At 38.9% G+C, this 12,762-nt stretch overlaps 1 protein-coding gene across 1 annotated transcript in view; it reads left to right on the top strand.

Annotated features, from left to right (window-relative positions):
• The window catches only part of LOC145542581 (phosphatidylcholine transfer protein-like), a 28,434-nt gene that overhangs the window by 11,822 nt on the left and 3,850 nt on the right, over window positions 1-12,762 (top strand). Inside the window, exons 2-3 of the mRNA XM_081581655.1 lie at window positions 7,038-7,152; window positions 11,930-12,009. Coding sequence (XP_081437781.1) covers window positions 7,038-7,152; window positions 11,930-12,009 — 195 coding nt within the window. The remainder of the gene's footprint in view (window positions 1-7,037; window positions 7,153-11,929; window positions 12,010-12,762) is intronic.

Raw genomic sequence — 12,762 nt, 5'->3', positions numbered from 1 at the left:
GGATCTCCTTGCAGTCCAAGGGACTCTCAAGAGTCTTCTCCAACACCAGAGTTCAAAAGCATCAATTCTTTGGCACTTAGCCTTCTCTATAGTCCGGTTCTCACACCTGTACATGACTACTGGAAAAACCACAGCTTTGTCTATACCAACCTTTGTCAACAAAGTAATGTCTCTGCTTTTTAATACGCTGTCCAGGTTGGTCATAGCTTTTCTTCAAAGGAGCAAGCATCTTTTAATTTCATGGCTGCAGTGATTTTTGAGGCTAACAAATAAAGCCTGTCACTGTTTCCATTGTTTCCCCGTCTATTTGCCATGAAATGATGGGACCAGATGCCACGATCTTCGTTGATGACTGAGTGACTTTCATTTTCAAAATAAGAACACCACTCATTCATACCATGTCACTTTCATTTTGTAACATATGTTGCAAAGAATTATTATTTACTGAAAAGAAATATGTCTCATTACAAAAAAGAAGAATACACATTCTTTTCAAGCACACAGGAAACATTCTCTACAACTGACCACATACTAGAGCACAAAACAAGCCTCAACAAATTTAAGAGTTATAGAAATTACTTCAAGCATCTTTTCTGACCACAATGACATGAAACTAGAAATCAATCCCAGAAAAATGAAAAAAGGAAGAAACAACATGGAGACTAAACAGCATGCTACTGAAAAGTGTTTAAATGAGAAACTAAACAAAAAAATTCAAGGAAAATGACAATGAAAACAGAACTATACAAACACCATGAAATGTTGCAAAAATAGTTCTCAGAGAAAAGTTCATATTGATACAGGCCTTCTTTAAGAAATAAGAACTCTCAAGTGAATAGCCAAACTCACCACCTAAAATAATTAGAAAAAGAAGAACAAACAAAACTTCAAAGAAGCTTAAGAAAGGAGTTAATAAAGTTCAGAGAGGAAACCAATAGAGATAGAAATAATGGAAAAATCAATAAAACCAAGATCTGGTGCTTTGAAAGGGTAAACAAATTGGATAAACCTCTGGCCAGGCTCACCAAGAAGAAAAGAGAGAAGACCAAATGAACCAAATAAAAAGTGAAAGAGGAAAAACAACTGATACTGAAGAAATATATATAAAGAAGAAAAGACTATGAACAATTATATGCCAACAAATTTGACAAATTAGAAGAAATGGACAACTTTCTAGAATCATACAGCTTGCCAAAACTGAATCAAGTAGAAATAGGTTGCTTGAACAGACCAATCACTAGAAGTGAAATAGAATCTTTAATTTTAAAAAAATCTGTACAAATTAAAGTAGAAAACAAGATGGTTTCACAGACAAATTCTACCAAACACACAAAGAAAAATTTAGACTGATCATTCTGATACTCATCCTAAAGTTTTAAGAGAGAGGAACATGCCAAAGACATTCTATGGGGCCACCATCACCCTGCTAAGGGTGACAAAGACACTACCAAAAAAGAAAACTACAGACCAATATCTTTTGATGAATATACATGCAATAATGCTCAATAAAATATTTGTAAATTGAATTGAACAACACATAAAAAAATCATGCACCATGATCAAGTGGGATTCATCCTAGGGCCACAAGGCTGGCACAACATACACAAATGAGTCTGTGATGCACCACATCAACAAAAGAAAAGACAAAACCACATAATAATTTTAATAGATACAAAACAAGAATTTGATAAAATTTCCCATCAATTCATGATAAAACCCTTATGAAAGTGAATATAGAGGGAACATGTCTCAATATAATAAAAGCTATTTATGACAAACCCACAGCTAACATAAAAATCAATGGTGAAAAGTTGAAAGCCTTCCCACTAAAATAGGGAACAAAACAAGGATGCCTACTCTCACCACTTCTCTTCAACATAGTATTGAAGACATGTGTCTTAGTCATAGCAATCAGACAAGAAAAAAGAATAAAATATATTCAGAATGGTAGGGAAAAGGTAAAATTGTCATTATATGCATATGACATAATGCTCCATATACAAAACACTAAAGACTTCACACCAAAATATTAGAACTTACAAATGAATTCAGCAAAGTAGCAGGATACAAGATTAACATACAGAAATCAGTTGCATTTCTTTATGCTAGCAGTCATATGTCAGAAAGGGGATGTAAAAAAGAAAAAAAGCTTTGAATAATGAATCAGAAAAGTAAAATACCTAGGAATAAACATGACCAAGGAGTTGAAAGACTTACATGCTGATAAATATAAAACATTAATAAAGGAAGTTAAATAAGATTCAAAAAAAAATAGAAAGACCTCCTATTCTCTTGGATTGGAAAAATTTTGTTAACATGGTCATACTACTCAAAACAATATACAGATTTAATGCAGTGCCTACCAACATATTCATGATAGTTTTCCCAGAATTATAACAAATAATTCTAAAATTCATATTGAAACATAAAAGACAATGAATTGCCAAAACAATCCTGAGGACAAAGAAAAAAGCGGGAGGCATAACCTTCAGACAATACTACAAAGCTACAGTAATTAAATCAGTGTGGTACTGGCACAAAGACAGACATTCAGGTCAAAGTAACAGAATAGACAGCTCAGCAATAAACCCACATACCTATGGACAATTAATCTTTGATAAAGAAAGAAGAATATACAATGGGGAAAATGCAGCTTTTTTAGCAAGCGGTGTTGGACAGCCACATGTTAAGGCAATGGAAATAAAAGCAAAAATAAACAAATGGAACCTAATGAAACTTATAGGATTTTGCTCAGCAAAGGAAAGCATAAACAAAACGGAAAGACAAACTATGGACTTGGAGAAGATATTTGCAAATTATGCCACTGACATGACTTAATTTCCAAAAGATACAAACATGCCCTATAATTCAATAACAGAAACCAAACAACCCAATCAAAAAATGAGCAGAAGACCTAAACAGACATTCCTCCAAAGAAGATATATACAGATGGCCAATAGGAACATGAAAAGATGCTCATCATCACTAATTATTAGAGAAATGAAAATCCAAAATACACTGGTACCACCTCACAACAGTCATAATGGACATCACTAAAAATCTACAAATAATAAATCCTGTAGAGAGTGTGGAGAAGAAGAAACATCTTAACACTGTTGGTGGCAATGTAATTTGATGCAGTCATGGAAAAAATCATGGAGGTTGTCAAAAAGCTAAAAACAGATTTGCCATACGATCCAGCAACCCCATTCCTGGGCATATAATCAGAAAAACTATAATTCAAAAAGATAGATGCACCCATATGTTCATAGCAGCACTATTTACAATAGTCAAGACATGGAAACAACCTAAACGTCCACTGACAGATGAAAGGATAAAGAAGATTTGGTATTTATATATATATAAATATCACTGAGCCATTATAAAGAATGAAATAATGCCATTTGCAGCAACATGAATGGACCTAGAGATTATCATACTAAGCGAAGTTCAAGTCAGAAAGAGAAAGACAAATACCATATGTTATCACTTATATATGAAATCTAAAGTATGACACAAATGAGCATGTTTATGCAAAAAAGCTGACTAACAGATATAGAGAACAGACTTGTGGTTGCCTAGGGGGAGATGGAGAGGAGGTGTGAAGGATTGGGAGTTTGGGGCTCACAGATGCAAACTTTTACATATAAGATGGGTAAACAACAAAATCCTACTGTATAGCCCAGGAATTATATTCAATATCCTGTGATAAATTAAACCATAATGGGAAAGACTATGGAAAAGAGGTATGTATATCTATAACTGAGTCACTTTACTAAACAGCAGAATTTAATACAACATTGTAAATCAACTGTACTTCGATAAAAAATTTTAAAAAGAGAAAAAATATATCATATATTGCAATTAGGTATTTGTGGATTTTAACATTACATGCCATTTAAATTTTCTTCACATTTTATAATTGTTTAAATTAATATGAATTATTTTATAGTTATAAAAATTCACTCAATTTTTTCAAAGACAAAATGAAGTTGCTTGCTGAGGTCCTCTTTCAAAGGAAATGATTCTTTGATGCAAGAATTTGGATGGGTTTGCTAAACACCTGATGGAGAAGGCAATGGCAGCCCACTCCAGTACTCTTGCCTGGAGAATCCCATGGACGGGGGAGCCTGGTAGGCTGCAGTCCATGGGGTCTAAGAGTCGGACACGACCGAGTGACTTCACTTTCACTTTTCACTTTCATGCATTGGAGAAGGAAATGGCAACCCACTCCAGTGTTCTTGCCTGGAGCATCCCAAGGACGGGGGAGCCTGGTGGGCTGCCGTCTGTGGGATCGCACAGAGTCGGACATGACTGAAGCAACTTAGCAGCAGCAGCAGCAGCTAAACACCTGAAAAGAACAATTTATTGATAGATAAGGAGAGATGTCATCCCACAATTTGTCCTCTGGTGTTCTGTCATTTGTCAGTCCTGCCATGAAGGGAGTGTTTAAAGAAAGTTGTCATAATAGTTCATTCTTGGGTATTCACGTAAATCACATTGTTTTGTTTTTCTCTTCCTTGAGGGCTTTCTTTTTTCTTTTCTGTAATATTACAGGACTGAAGTCACTAAGGACTAAAATTATCAATTTATATTATTTATATTCAGGAGGGATGGGAACTAGTTCCAGGAAGCAGTTTGTCTTAATTCATCCAGATAACCAAAGCTAATTCATGTGAAGTTGGGGAGATCATAATCTCTATACATAGCTATCCTTTTTGCTCACTGTATGTAGAAAATGGGGCCACGCTATTCCTGAACAGAAGCTAATTGTTTGTCTTCCCAAGCTAACTAAAATGCGTGTGGGTGTAGATGTGTGCTGGGTATAAAGCCTCATCCTCTTGCTATCTGTGAACTTGGTGAGAGGAGGCAGGAGGAGAAGGAGGACTTTTCTCTTGAGTCTTGTCCTTCCTGTGGGGCATCCATGGCACAACATGCATAGGGGTCAGACCTACCAGTTTCTCATTTGCTGGTTGGAAACACTTGGTATAAAGTTACATACTCTTAGAGTTGAAACATCCTTATGAATTCAATTTCAATGTCACTTTCCATTTTCTGCCAGGTACTTTCACAGACATCTGAGATTCCTAAACTGAGAATTATTGTCATGCCACCTAAGTCAGGAGACCCTTGAAGCCTCAGGATCTCTAGAAAGATTTCCGCGTTTACACCTTGACTTCACATAAGTTTTTGGAACAGTCTTTAAGAACTTGGGTTCATTCATGTTTGATTAGCCATTAGGACTGCGTCAGCACCTGAAAGTATAGGTACATTTAAAAGGTTCATTTTTGTTTGTTTGCTTTTCTCCTGGAATTAAGTCATTAATTTAATCTTAACAAAGAACCCTTTGGCAAGAGGGTCAGGAATTGTACAATAAACCTTTTGGCGGTGGGGGGGGTGGTGGTGTCAGGAATTAATTGCCATTGTACAGAGAGTGAAGTGTATCCACTCCAGCCTACATCCTCACAGAATATGGCTTAACATGAAAACAAGGAAAATATCTTATACCTAGAAATCTAGAAATGATCTTTTTCCTAAACAAAAAGGACTAGGATGGTTTGAAGCTGGCGTTTCTTCCCCCATTTCATTCTTTTGTTTTTCTTTTTAAACATTTTTAATTGGAGGATAATTGCTCTACAATGTTGTGTTGGTTTCTGCAATACCACAGCATGGACCAGCCGTAAGTATACATATATCCCCTCCCTCTTGTACCTCTCCTCCATTCCTCCCCCACTTCATCCTGCCCCTCTAGGTTGGCACAGAGCACTAGGCTGAGCTCTCTGTGTTATACAACAGCGTCCACTCGCTTTCTATTTCTCATATGTTAGTATATATGTTTCAATGCTGCTCTCTCAATTTGTCCCACCCTCTCCTTCTTCTGTTGTGTCCACAAATCTGTTCTCTATCTACATATATCCCTTTTTCATTCTTTTATACACAAGTTTTTTATAGAAAAAAAAGGCAGTTGTTGAAAAATTCCATCTTGGAATCGGTAAAACAGTAAGGTTTTGGGTTTCATTATGGCTCATGGTTATCTAAAATAGTCTGAACTCTGCCTATGTGACATCTCCACATGAGTGTTTAATAAGCACTTCAAGCTCAACATGCTCAAAGTAGAACTCTTGGTCAGCCCACAGGTCACCACCTCTGTAAGCTTTCTCTCTCTCAGAAAATGGATCTCCCATCTACCTGGTTGCTTAAGCAAATGTTATGAGATTTGTTCTACTATCGCTGTCTCTACAGCCAAGCTGTCAGCAATTTCTGTTGACATTGCTGCCAAAATGTTTCCTTAAATTACTGACTTCTCCCCATCATTATCGTTACCTCTCTGGCCAATCATCAACCTCTCTTCTCTGGATCATTGTACTGGTCTTCTAACCCATCTCCTTACTCATTTATGATCTATTTTCTACCAAGAAGCAAGAACTTTTTTTTTTTTAATCACTTCCCTATTTTAAGTTATTGACTGGCTTTCCATAGCTATTAGAATAAAATCTGTTTTCACATTACGTTGGTTCACAGAGCCCTTTGGACCCAGCCCCCACTACCTCTCTGACTTCAGCTCCTATCACTGTCCCCGATCACAGTTCTCTGGTCTCCCTGACCTTCTGTTCTTTGAGTAAGACAATCCATCAGCCTGTGGACCCTCTCCCTACCAGGAATGGGCTTTTCTCATCTTCCCATGGCCAGCTCCTTCTAATACTCAGAACAAATTCTTCTGATAAATTGCTCATAGAGACATTCCCTGAACACCTGATGATATACAATAAACCACCAGCCCACCAAAACTGGACACCATTTATCATATAACCTTCTTCTATCCTACTTAAATTACCTGGATACCTATCACCAGCACCTGTGGCAAAGAACAAATAGAACTATGACAACAAGATCTTCACCTGTTCTTTCACCATTGCATTACCAAGACTGCAGAGGAGATGCTCAGTAGTAAGATGGCACAAGGAACTATTTTTCATATGCTGTGTAATTGCAACTTGGGAATCAATAGGTTGTTTCTACCTGTTCTCATTTTACAGCCTACTGGACTTTATGAGTATAAGGTCTTTGGTACTCTGAGAGCTCCACCAGATCTACTTGCAGATATCTGTATGGATTTAGGCTACATAAGACGGCGGATCCCACAAGTTACAGGTGAGTGACACGTATTCCTTTAAAAAATCAATTAGAAGGTAGAATCTATTGCTGTTTTCTCTAACCAGCAGAGATCAATAGGTTTAGTTTCTATTATACTATGTTTCATTTTAAATTTTGGCTAAATATCTGAGGTGCTGGGCTGAAATATGCCTTCAATATTTCTAGGACTTCCTTTTTATACTTTAATAGATTCACTCTCCTGTTTGCTCTTGTTTGAACTTGCTACAAGTTTGTTGTGTATATATACATATACACCCGGAAGATCATGGAAGGCTTCTTGGAGGAGGTGGTGTCTGAGCTTTGTTTTACAAATTCAATCAAAATTTTATAAACAGCAAGAATATATACATGGTGAGGTGAAAAGTGAAGGGTGAGTGGGTTAAGGACATTTGGCCCAGGGAACAGTATGAGTAAAATGAGGAAGACATGAAACAACATGATTTTTTTTTTTTTTTTTTTTTTTTTAGTCTGTGAGGAGTTGGGTGCTTTTGGGTTGTTGGAGTAGCAGAATCTGAAATTAGCCTGGGAGGAGAATCCAGAGACCCAAGGGCCTAGGCTGGCCACCTGGCTACACTTAGATTTTTCCCTAGAAATGATGGAGAATTATGAGTGGCATTAGATAGGAGATCTTTCTGGCACTTAGGGTGGGGAGTGGTCCCTGTTGTCCCAGGAACAGTGGAACAGATACAGCTAGCCCAGGGGCCAGAAACTCTGACAGGCACTTGCTGTGGTTAGGAATCTTGGTTGCAAGGAAGAAAAGCTAACAAATTGCAGTGTAATGAAAGAAAAAAGTGTTTATTGGTTCATGACATTGAAAATCCATGGATGGCTTGCCGGAGTCCAGCTGGTCCAGGGGTTCCCTCAGGATGGACGGCGTCGGCAGAGAAAATGATGCAGTCTCTCGCTCAAAGCACTGGGCTGCATGTTTGTTTTAAGCTGCATGTTTTCTTTTATACTTTTACAAAAGCATTAGATCAGAGGTATGACATCTTCAGTTTCCCCTCACCCATATTTACTGTCTCCATAAATCATTGTTGCCCTTCAGCGTTCCCTCTTAAGTGTCCTTGTGATAACATTGTAACTCAAGTTTGTCTCTGGGCTGTATATTACATTCCTCAGTTTATTTCCTATTTCTCTAAATCCTGTTATACCCTAGTAACTTAAGCTCATCATCTTCTGGCCTGGAGGCCTGCTAACATCTTGTGACTCTTTATTGATAAGGGTTGATCAGCCAAAACACTTTTGTATCAGGCATGGAGCCATTAGAGTTACATTTTTTAAAGAATACAGGCACAGCAGATTATGACAAAGAAAGACTCCATCAACAGAAAGTTTCAAAGTAAAACCTGTTTTCTGTAATCTATCTTTTGCCTCGAGCTTAAGGGAAAAGAATGTGGTCCCATAAGGTCATGGTACAGCAAGCTGAAACAATGTAGCACAAAGGTCATCTCTAAGCAAGAATCACCAGCTAAATTAACAATTGTCTTATTATTTGTATTAAGGCTAAACTTTTATTTATATAAGTCCTTAACTATTATACTTTCATTATGTAGGCTAAGCAAGTTAAGAGCAAGAACATAGCAAGTAAATATAGACTAAATAACAGTTGCATAAAGTAATATTTCTTATGTTTTCTAATAAGCTTTTTCCCCATGAAGGGCTCTGTGCCCATTGGGGATTTCCGTGCATTCAGGCTCTCAATGCTGTTTACTGTTAAGGAGCAGTCATGCACATTAGCTCCAAAGGTACAGGTACATTTATTGAACAAACTAAAATGCTAGCAAGAGGAGTTTAGATTAAAGTACTCTATATCCTAGATAATCTTATAGGGTGCCACCGTTCAGGGGCTCTATTGATTAAGGTTTTAGATTAATCTGTTTGGGAAAGGATCAGGAAAGGCCTTCTGCCTAAGTCACAGAGAATAAGAAGTTTATTATAGCAAACATCAGAAAGATAGATATCATCTTTAAGGTGAGTGCTGAGGCAGCCTTCTGAGAACCCCTGAGGCCTGAGTTGCTCTGCTCATCAGGTCTTCTCCTCATGACTCTGTCGTGGGTGGGATCTCGTGAGCTGGCTCCTGGCAGTGGCTGGCTTCCAGGATAGCTTCACATAATAGTTCATTTCTCCAGCTTGACTTTGTTTTCTCCTGTATTGACCGCATTCTCAGGCAGATTCTGTGTCATGCAGAGAGGCCACCAGAAGATGCAGGCTTACATTCTAACCAAGTACACAACCCCAGAGGAACAGGAACTTTCCTACGGATGGCATCCAGAGTCTCAGGATTAGCTCTTATCACCTCAGCCTGGATCATATATTTTTTCCTTAGGGATGTTTGTCATGGTTTAGGGCAACATACTGTTTTCAAATACTCTTACTTTATGGGAATAGTGGTGCCATATATTCAAGGGAGAAGCCAGATGTTCTCTGTCCATCTCCCTACCAGTTCTGGTTCATTCATGTGCTATAGCCATTTGCAGAGCCTCTGATGTGTGGTACTTGCTATCAACAGTCCACGCTATGGAGTATGGTCCCGAGGCTGCAGTAGTTTCACTTCTCTGGAATAATCCTGAGGTTCTTAACCTAACTCTGGTCCTCCCAGATCTTCTATAAGCTACCTGAGAACCTTTACAAAGCCACTTTTGGACCTAAACTTGCTAGAGTGGCCAGCCAAGATTCTGTCCACATATGCCTTCCCTGAACTAATCACTGTGACCATGTTTTGCTCATTTTCCCAGCCCTGAAATTAACACTGAGTCAGTCTGGGAATACCAAACCACCTGATCTGCCCTGGAGAAATCTGTATGCAGGTCAGGAAGCAACATTTAGAACTGGACATGGAACAACAGACTGGTTCCAAATAGGAAAAGGAGTACATCAAGGCTGTATATTGTCACCCTGCTTATTTAACTTATAGGCAGAGTACATTATGAGAAACGCTGGGCTGGAGGAAGCACAAGCTGAAATCAAGATTGCTGGGAGAAATATCAATAACCTCAGATATGCAGATGACACCCCCCTTATGGCAGAAAATGAAGAACTAAGGAGTCTCTTGATGAAAGTGAAAGAGGAGAGTGAAAAAGTTGGCTTAAAGCTCAACATTCAGAAAACTAAGATCATGGCATCCGGCCCCATCACTTCACGGCAAATAGATTGGGAAACAGTGGAAACAGTGGCTGACTTTATTTTTAGGGACTCCAAAATCACTGCAGATGGTGACTGCAGCCATGAAATTAAAAGACGCTTACTCCTTGGAGGGAAAGTTATGACCAACCTAGACAGCATATTAAAAAGTAGAGACGTTACTTTGCCAACAAAGGTCCACATAGTCAAAGCTATGGTTTTTCCAGTAGTCATGTATGGATGTGAGAGTTGGACTATAAAGAAAGCTGAGTGCAGAAGAATTGATGCTTTTGAACTGTGGTGTTGGAGAATACTCTTTAGAGTCCCTTGGACTGCAAGGAGATCCAACCAATCCATCCTAAAGGAGATCAGTCCTGAGTGTTCATTGGAAGGACTGATGTTGAAGCTGAAACTCCAATACTTTGGCCACCTGATGTTAAGAGCTGACTCATTTGAAAAGACCTTGTTGCTGGGAAAGATTGAGGGTAGGAGGAAAGGGAATGAGAGAGGATGAGATGGTTGGATGGCATCACTGACTCAATGGATATGAGTTTAGGTAAATTCCGGGAGTTATGATGGACAGGGAGGCCTGGTGTGCTGCAGTCCATGGGATCTCAGAGTTGGACACGACTAAGTGACTGAACTGAACTGAACAGTTCTGCTTAAACCACATAGTGGAGAAGGAGGTAAAGGCTGATGCCCTGAAGGAGAATGAGATTCTGGTGCAAGAAAGGGAGAGTCATAGCAGAGCAGGCAAAAGCAGCAGATGTCCACGCATTCCCTTCCTTTCAAGGTCATCTTCAACCCCTTGTAGTAATGGACTGATAAATTCTTTATTCCATGGTCTGCTTCTAATAGGTTTTCTTTCTTTCAAAAGCTGAATTAAATAACACATTTCTGTGCTCTCAGCACTTTCTCAAGGGATTCTCTTGGTTTCTTCAGAAGCTTAGGCTTGGCTCCTTCTCTAAATGGTTAGTTAGAAGCTTCCCACACAGCTTGAGGGCAGAGGCTGTGCACTTCATAGCATCGCTTTGCTCTCTCTCTCCAAGAGCTGATGCTATTTGCACAGAATAGCATGGTGGATATTAAGGAGACTTGGTCCCTGTAACTGTGACATAAAACAACATGGGAGAGAGGCAAGAAATTTACAGTTAACATAGTTAAGCTACTTTCTAGCTTTTTAGGAAGAACACTAACCTCTCTGGAAACTTCATTTCTAAACTGGGCTGCTCAGTTCCAGGACACCTGTAATATGTCACAAAATATAAGATGAGGAGAAAGGTCACAACAGAAAAATTGTTGGTACTGTAGTGCCATCTGATGATTAGCAAGATTTTAGATCTTGAAATTTTATTTTTGGATGCCTAATTTTATTTCACTGCATTCTGTCTTAGAATGTTGTTTGTGGTATACAATGAACAAGTTTTGCTGGGTTCTTTTATTTTTACTGTGTTTTTGTATCTACCAGACACTGCACCTGGACAAGATTTCAGTGGTTCTAAATATCTGACTTTCTCCAAAATTCAATGCCTCATGAGTTAGTGGTTTATCACCCTACAAGGTTGTTGTATCAAAGCTTCTTGTTTATTGAAGCCAAAGGGACTTCTAGATGCAATAACATCTTCTGTGTTGTTGGTTTTGCTCTGTTTAATAGAAGCCTATGAAACAGAATGCAATGGAGAAACAGTGATCTACATGAAAATGGAGTTCCCTTTTTTATTTTCCAGAAGAGATGTATCCTTTTCAAATGTATACTATTATTCAGCTTTCTAAGTGTTTTTGTTCCCCATGGCCATAACCCAATGGCGGTATATCCAGAAGGTATGGACAACATTGTCTTTGACTCTTGCATAAGCATCTGCTAAAGCTGTTGCTTCTTGTGTAGCTTTCAGGGACCTCAGAGTGTGATTTCTGCGTCTGAATACATGGAGCATCTATAATTGTGGGGAGGCAACTCATACTTTCCTGAGAATTTTCCTAGAAAATCCTTGTACCACAGATTTGGAAGCCTGAAAACAACTTTTCCTTAAGAGTATTCAGTACGCTCCCTCAGTCAGTAGAGGAGGAGGCAGAGACCCAGAGAGTTAAGGTGACTGAGGTGCACAGACAGGTGGTTAGCAGCTGACTCGGGAATGGAACTCAGGCCCCACATTTCCAGCTCTCCACCTCCCCTCCTCCGCCAGCATTGGCTCTGGACCCTGTGTGTGTGTGTGTGTTTCCTGCTCCATTTCTTAAAATCTAATTCTCTTCCCTGTAATAGTGCCACAGACATAGTGGCTGGCCTGTGAATCTTTACTGAGATGAAATGATTATATCACTCTTGGTGAACCAGAGCCAGTGAGGACGTTTGCCTGCTACTATTTGGGTGTCCACATAGCTTCCTATGGCCACCAGGTGGAGTAACCTTGCCTGACCATGCTCTTTGCACAGCGGACAATGATTAGGGCTTCAGGGGAGGACAGAGAGCAATGACCCCACTGTTTCCTG

The sequence above is a fragment of the Giraffa tippelskirchi genome, chromosome 3 (genome assembly GCF_054371585.1).
Source record: "Giraffa tippelskirchi isolate mGirTip1 chromosome 3, T2T-mGirTip1v1.2.pri, whole genome shotgun sequence".
NCBI classification, from domain to species: domain Eukaryota; kingdom Metazoa; phylum Chordata; class Mammalia; order Artiodactyla; family Giraffidae; genus Giraffa; species Giraffa tippelskirchi.
This window is presented reverse-complemented; position numbering and strand designations above follow the sequence as displayed.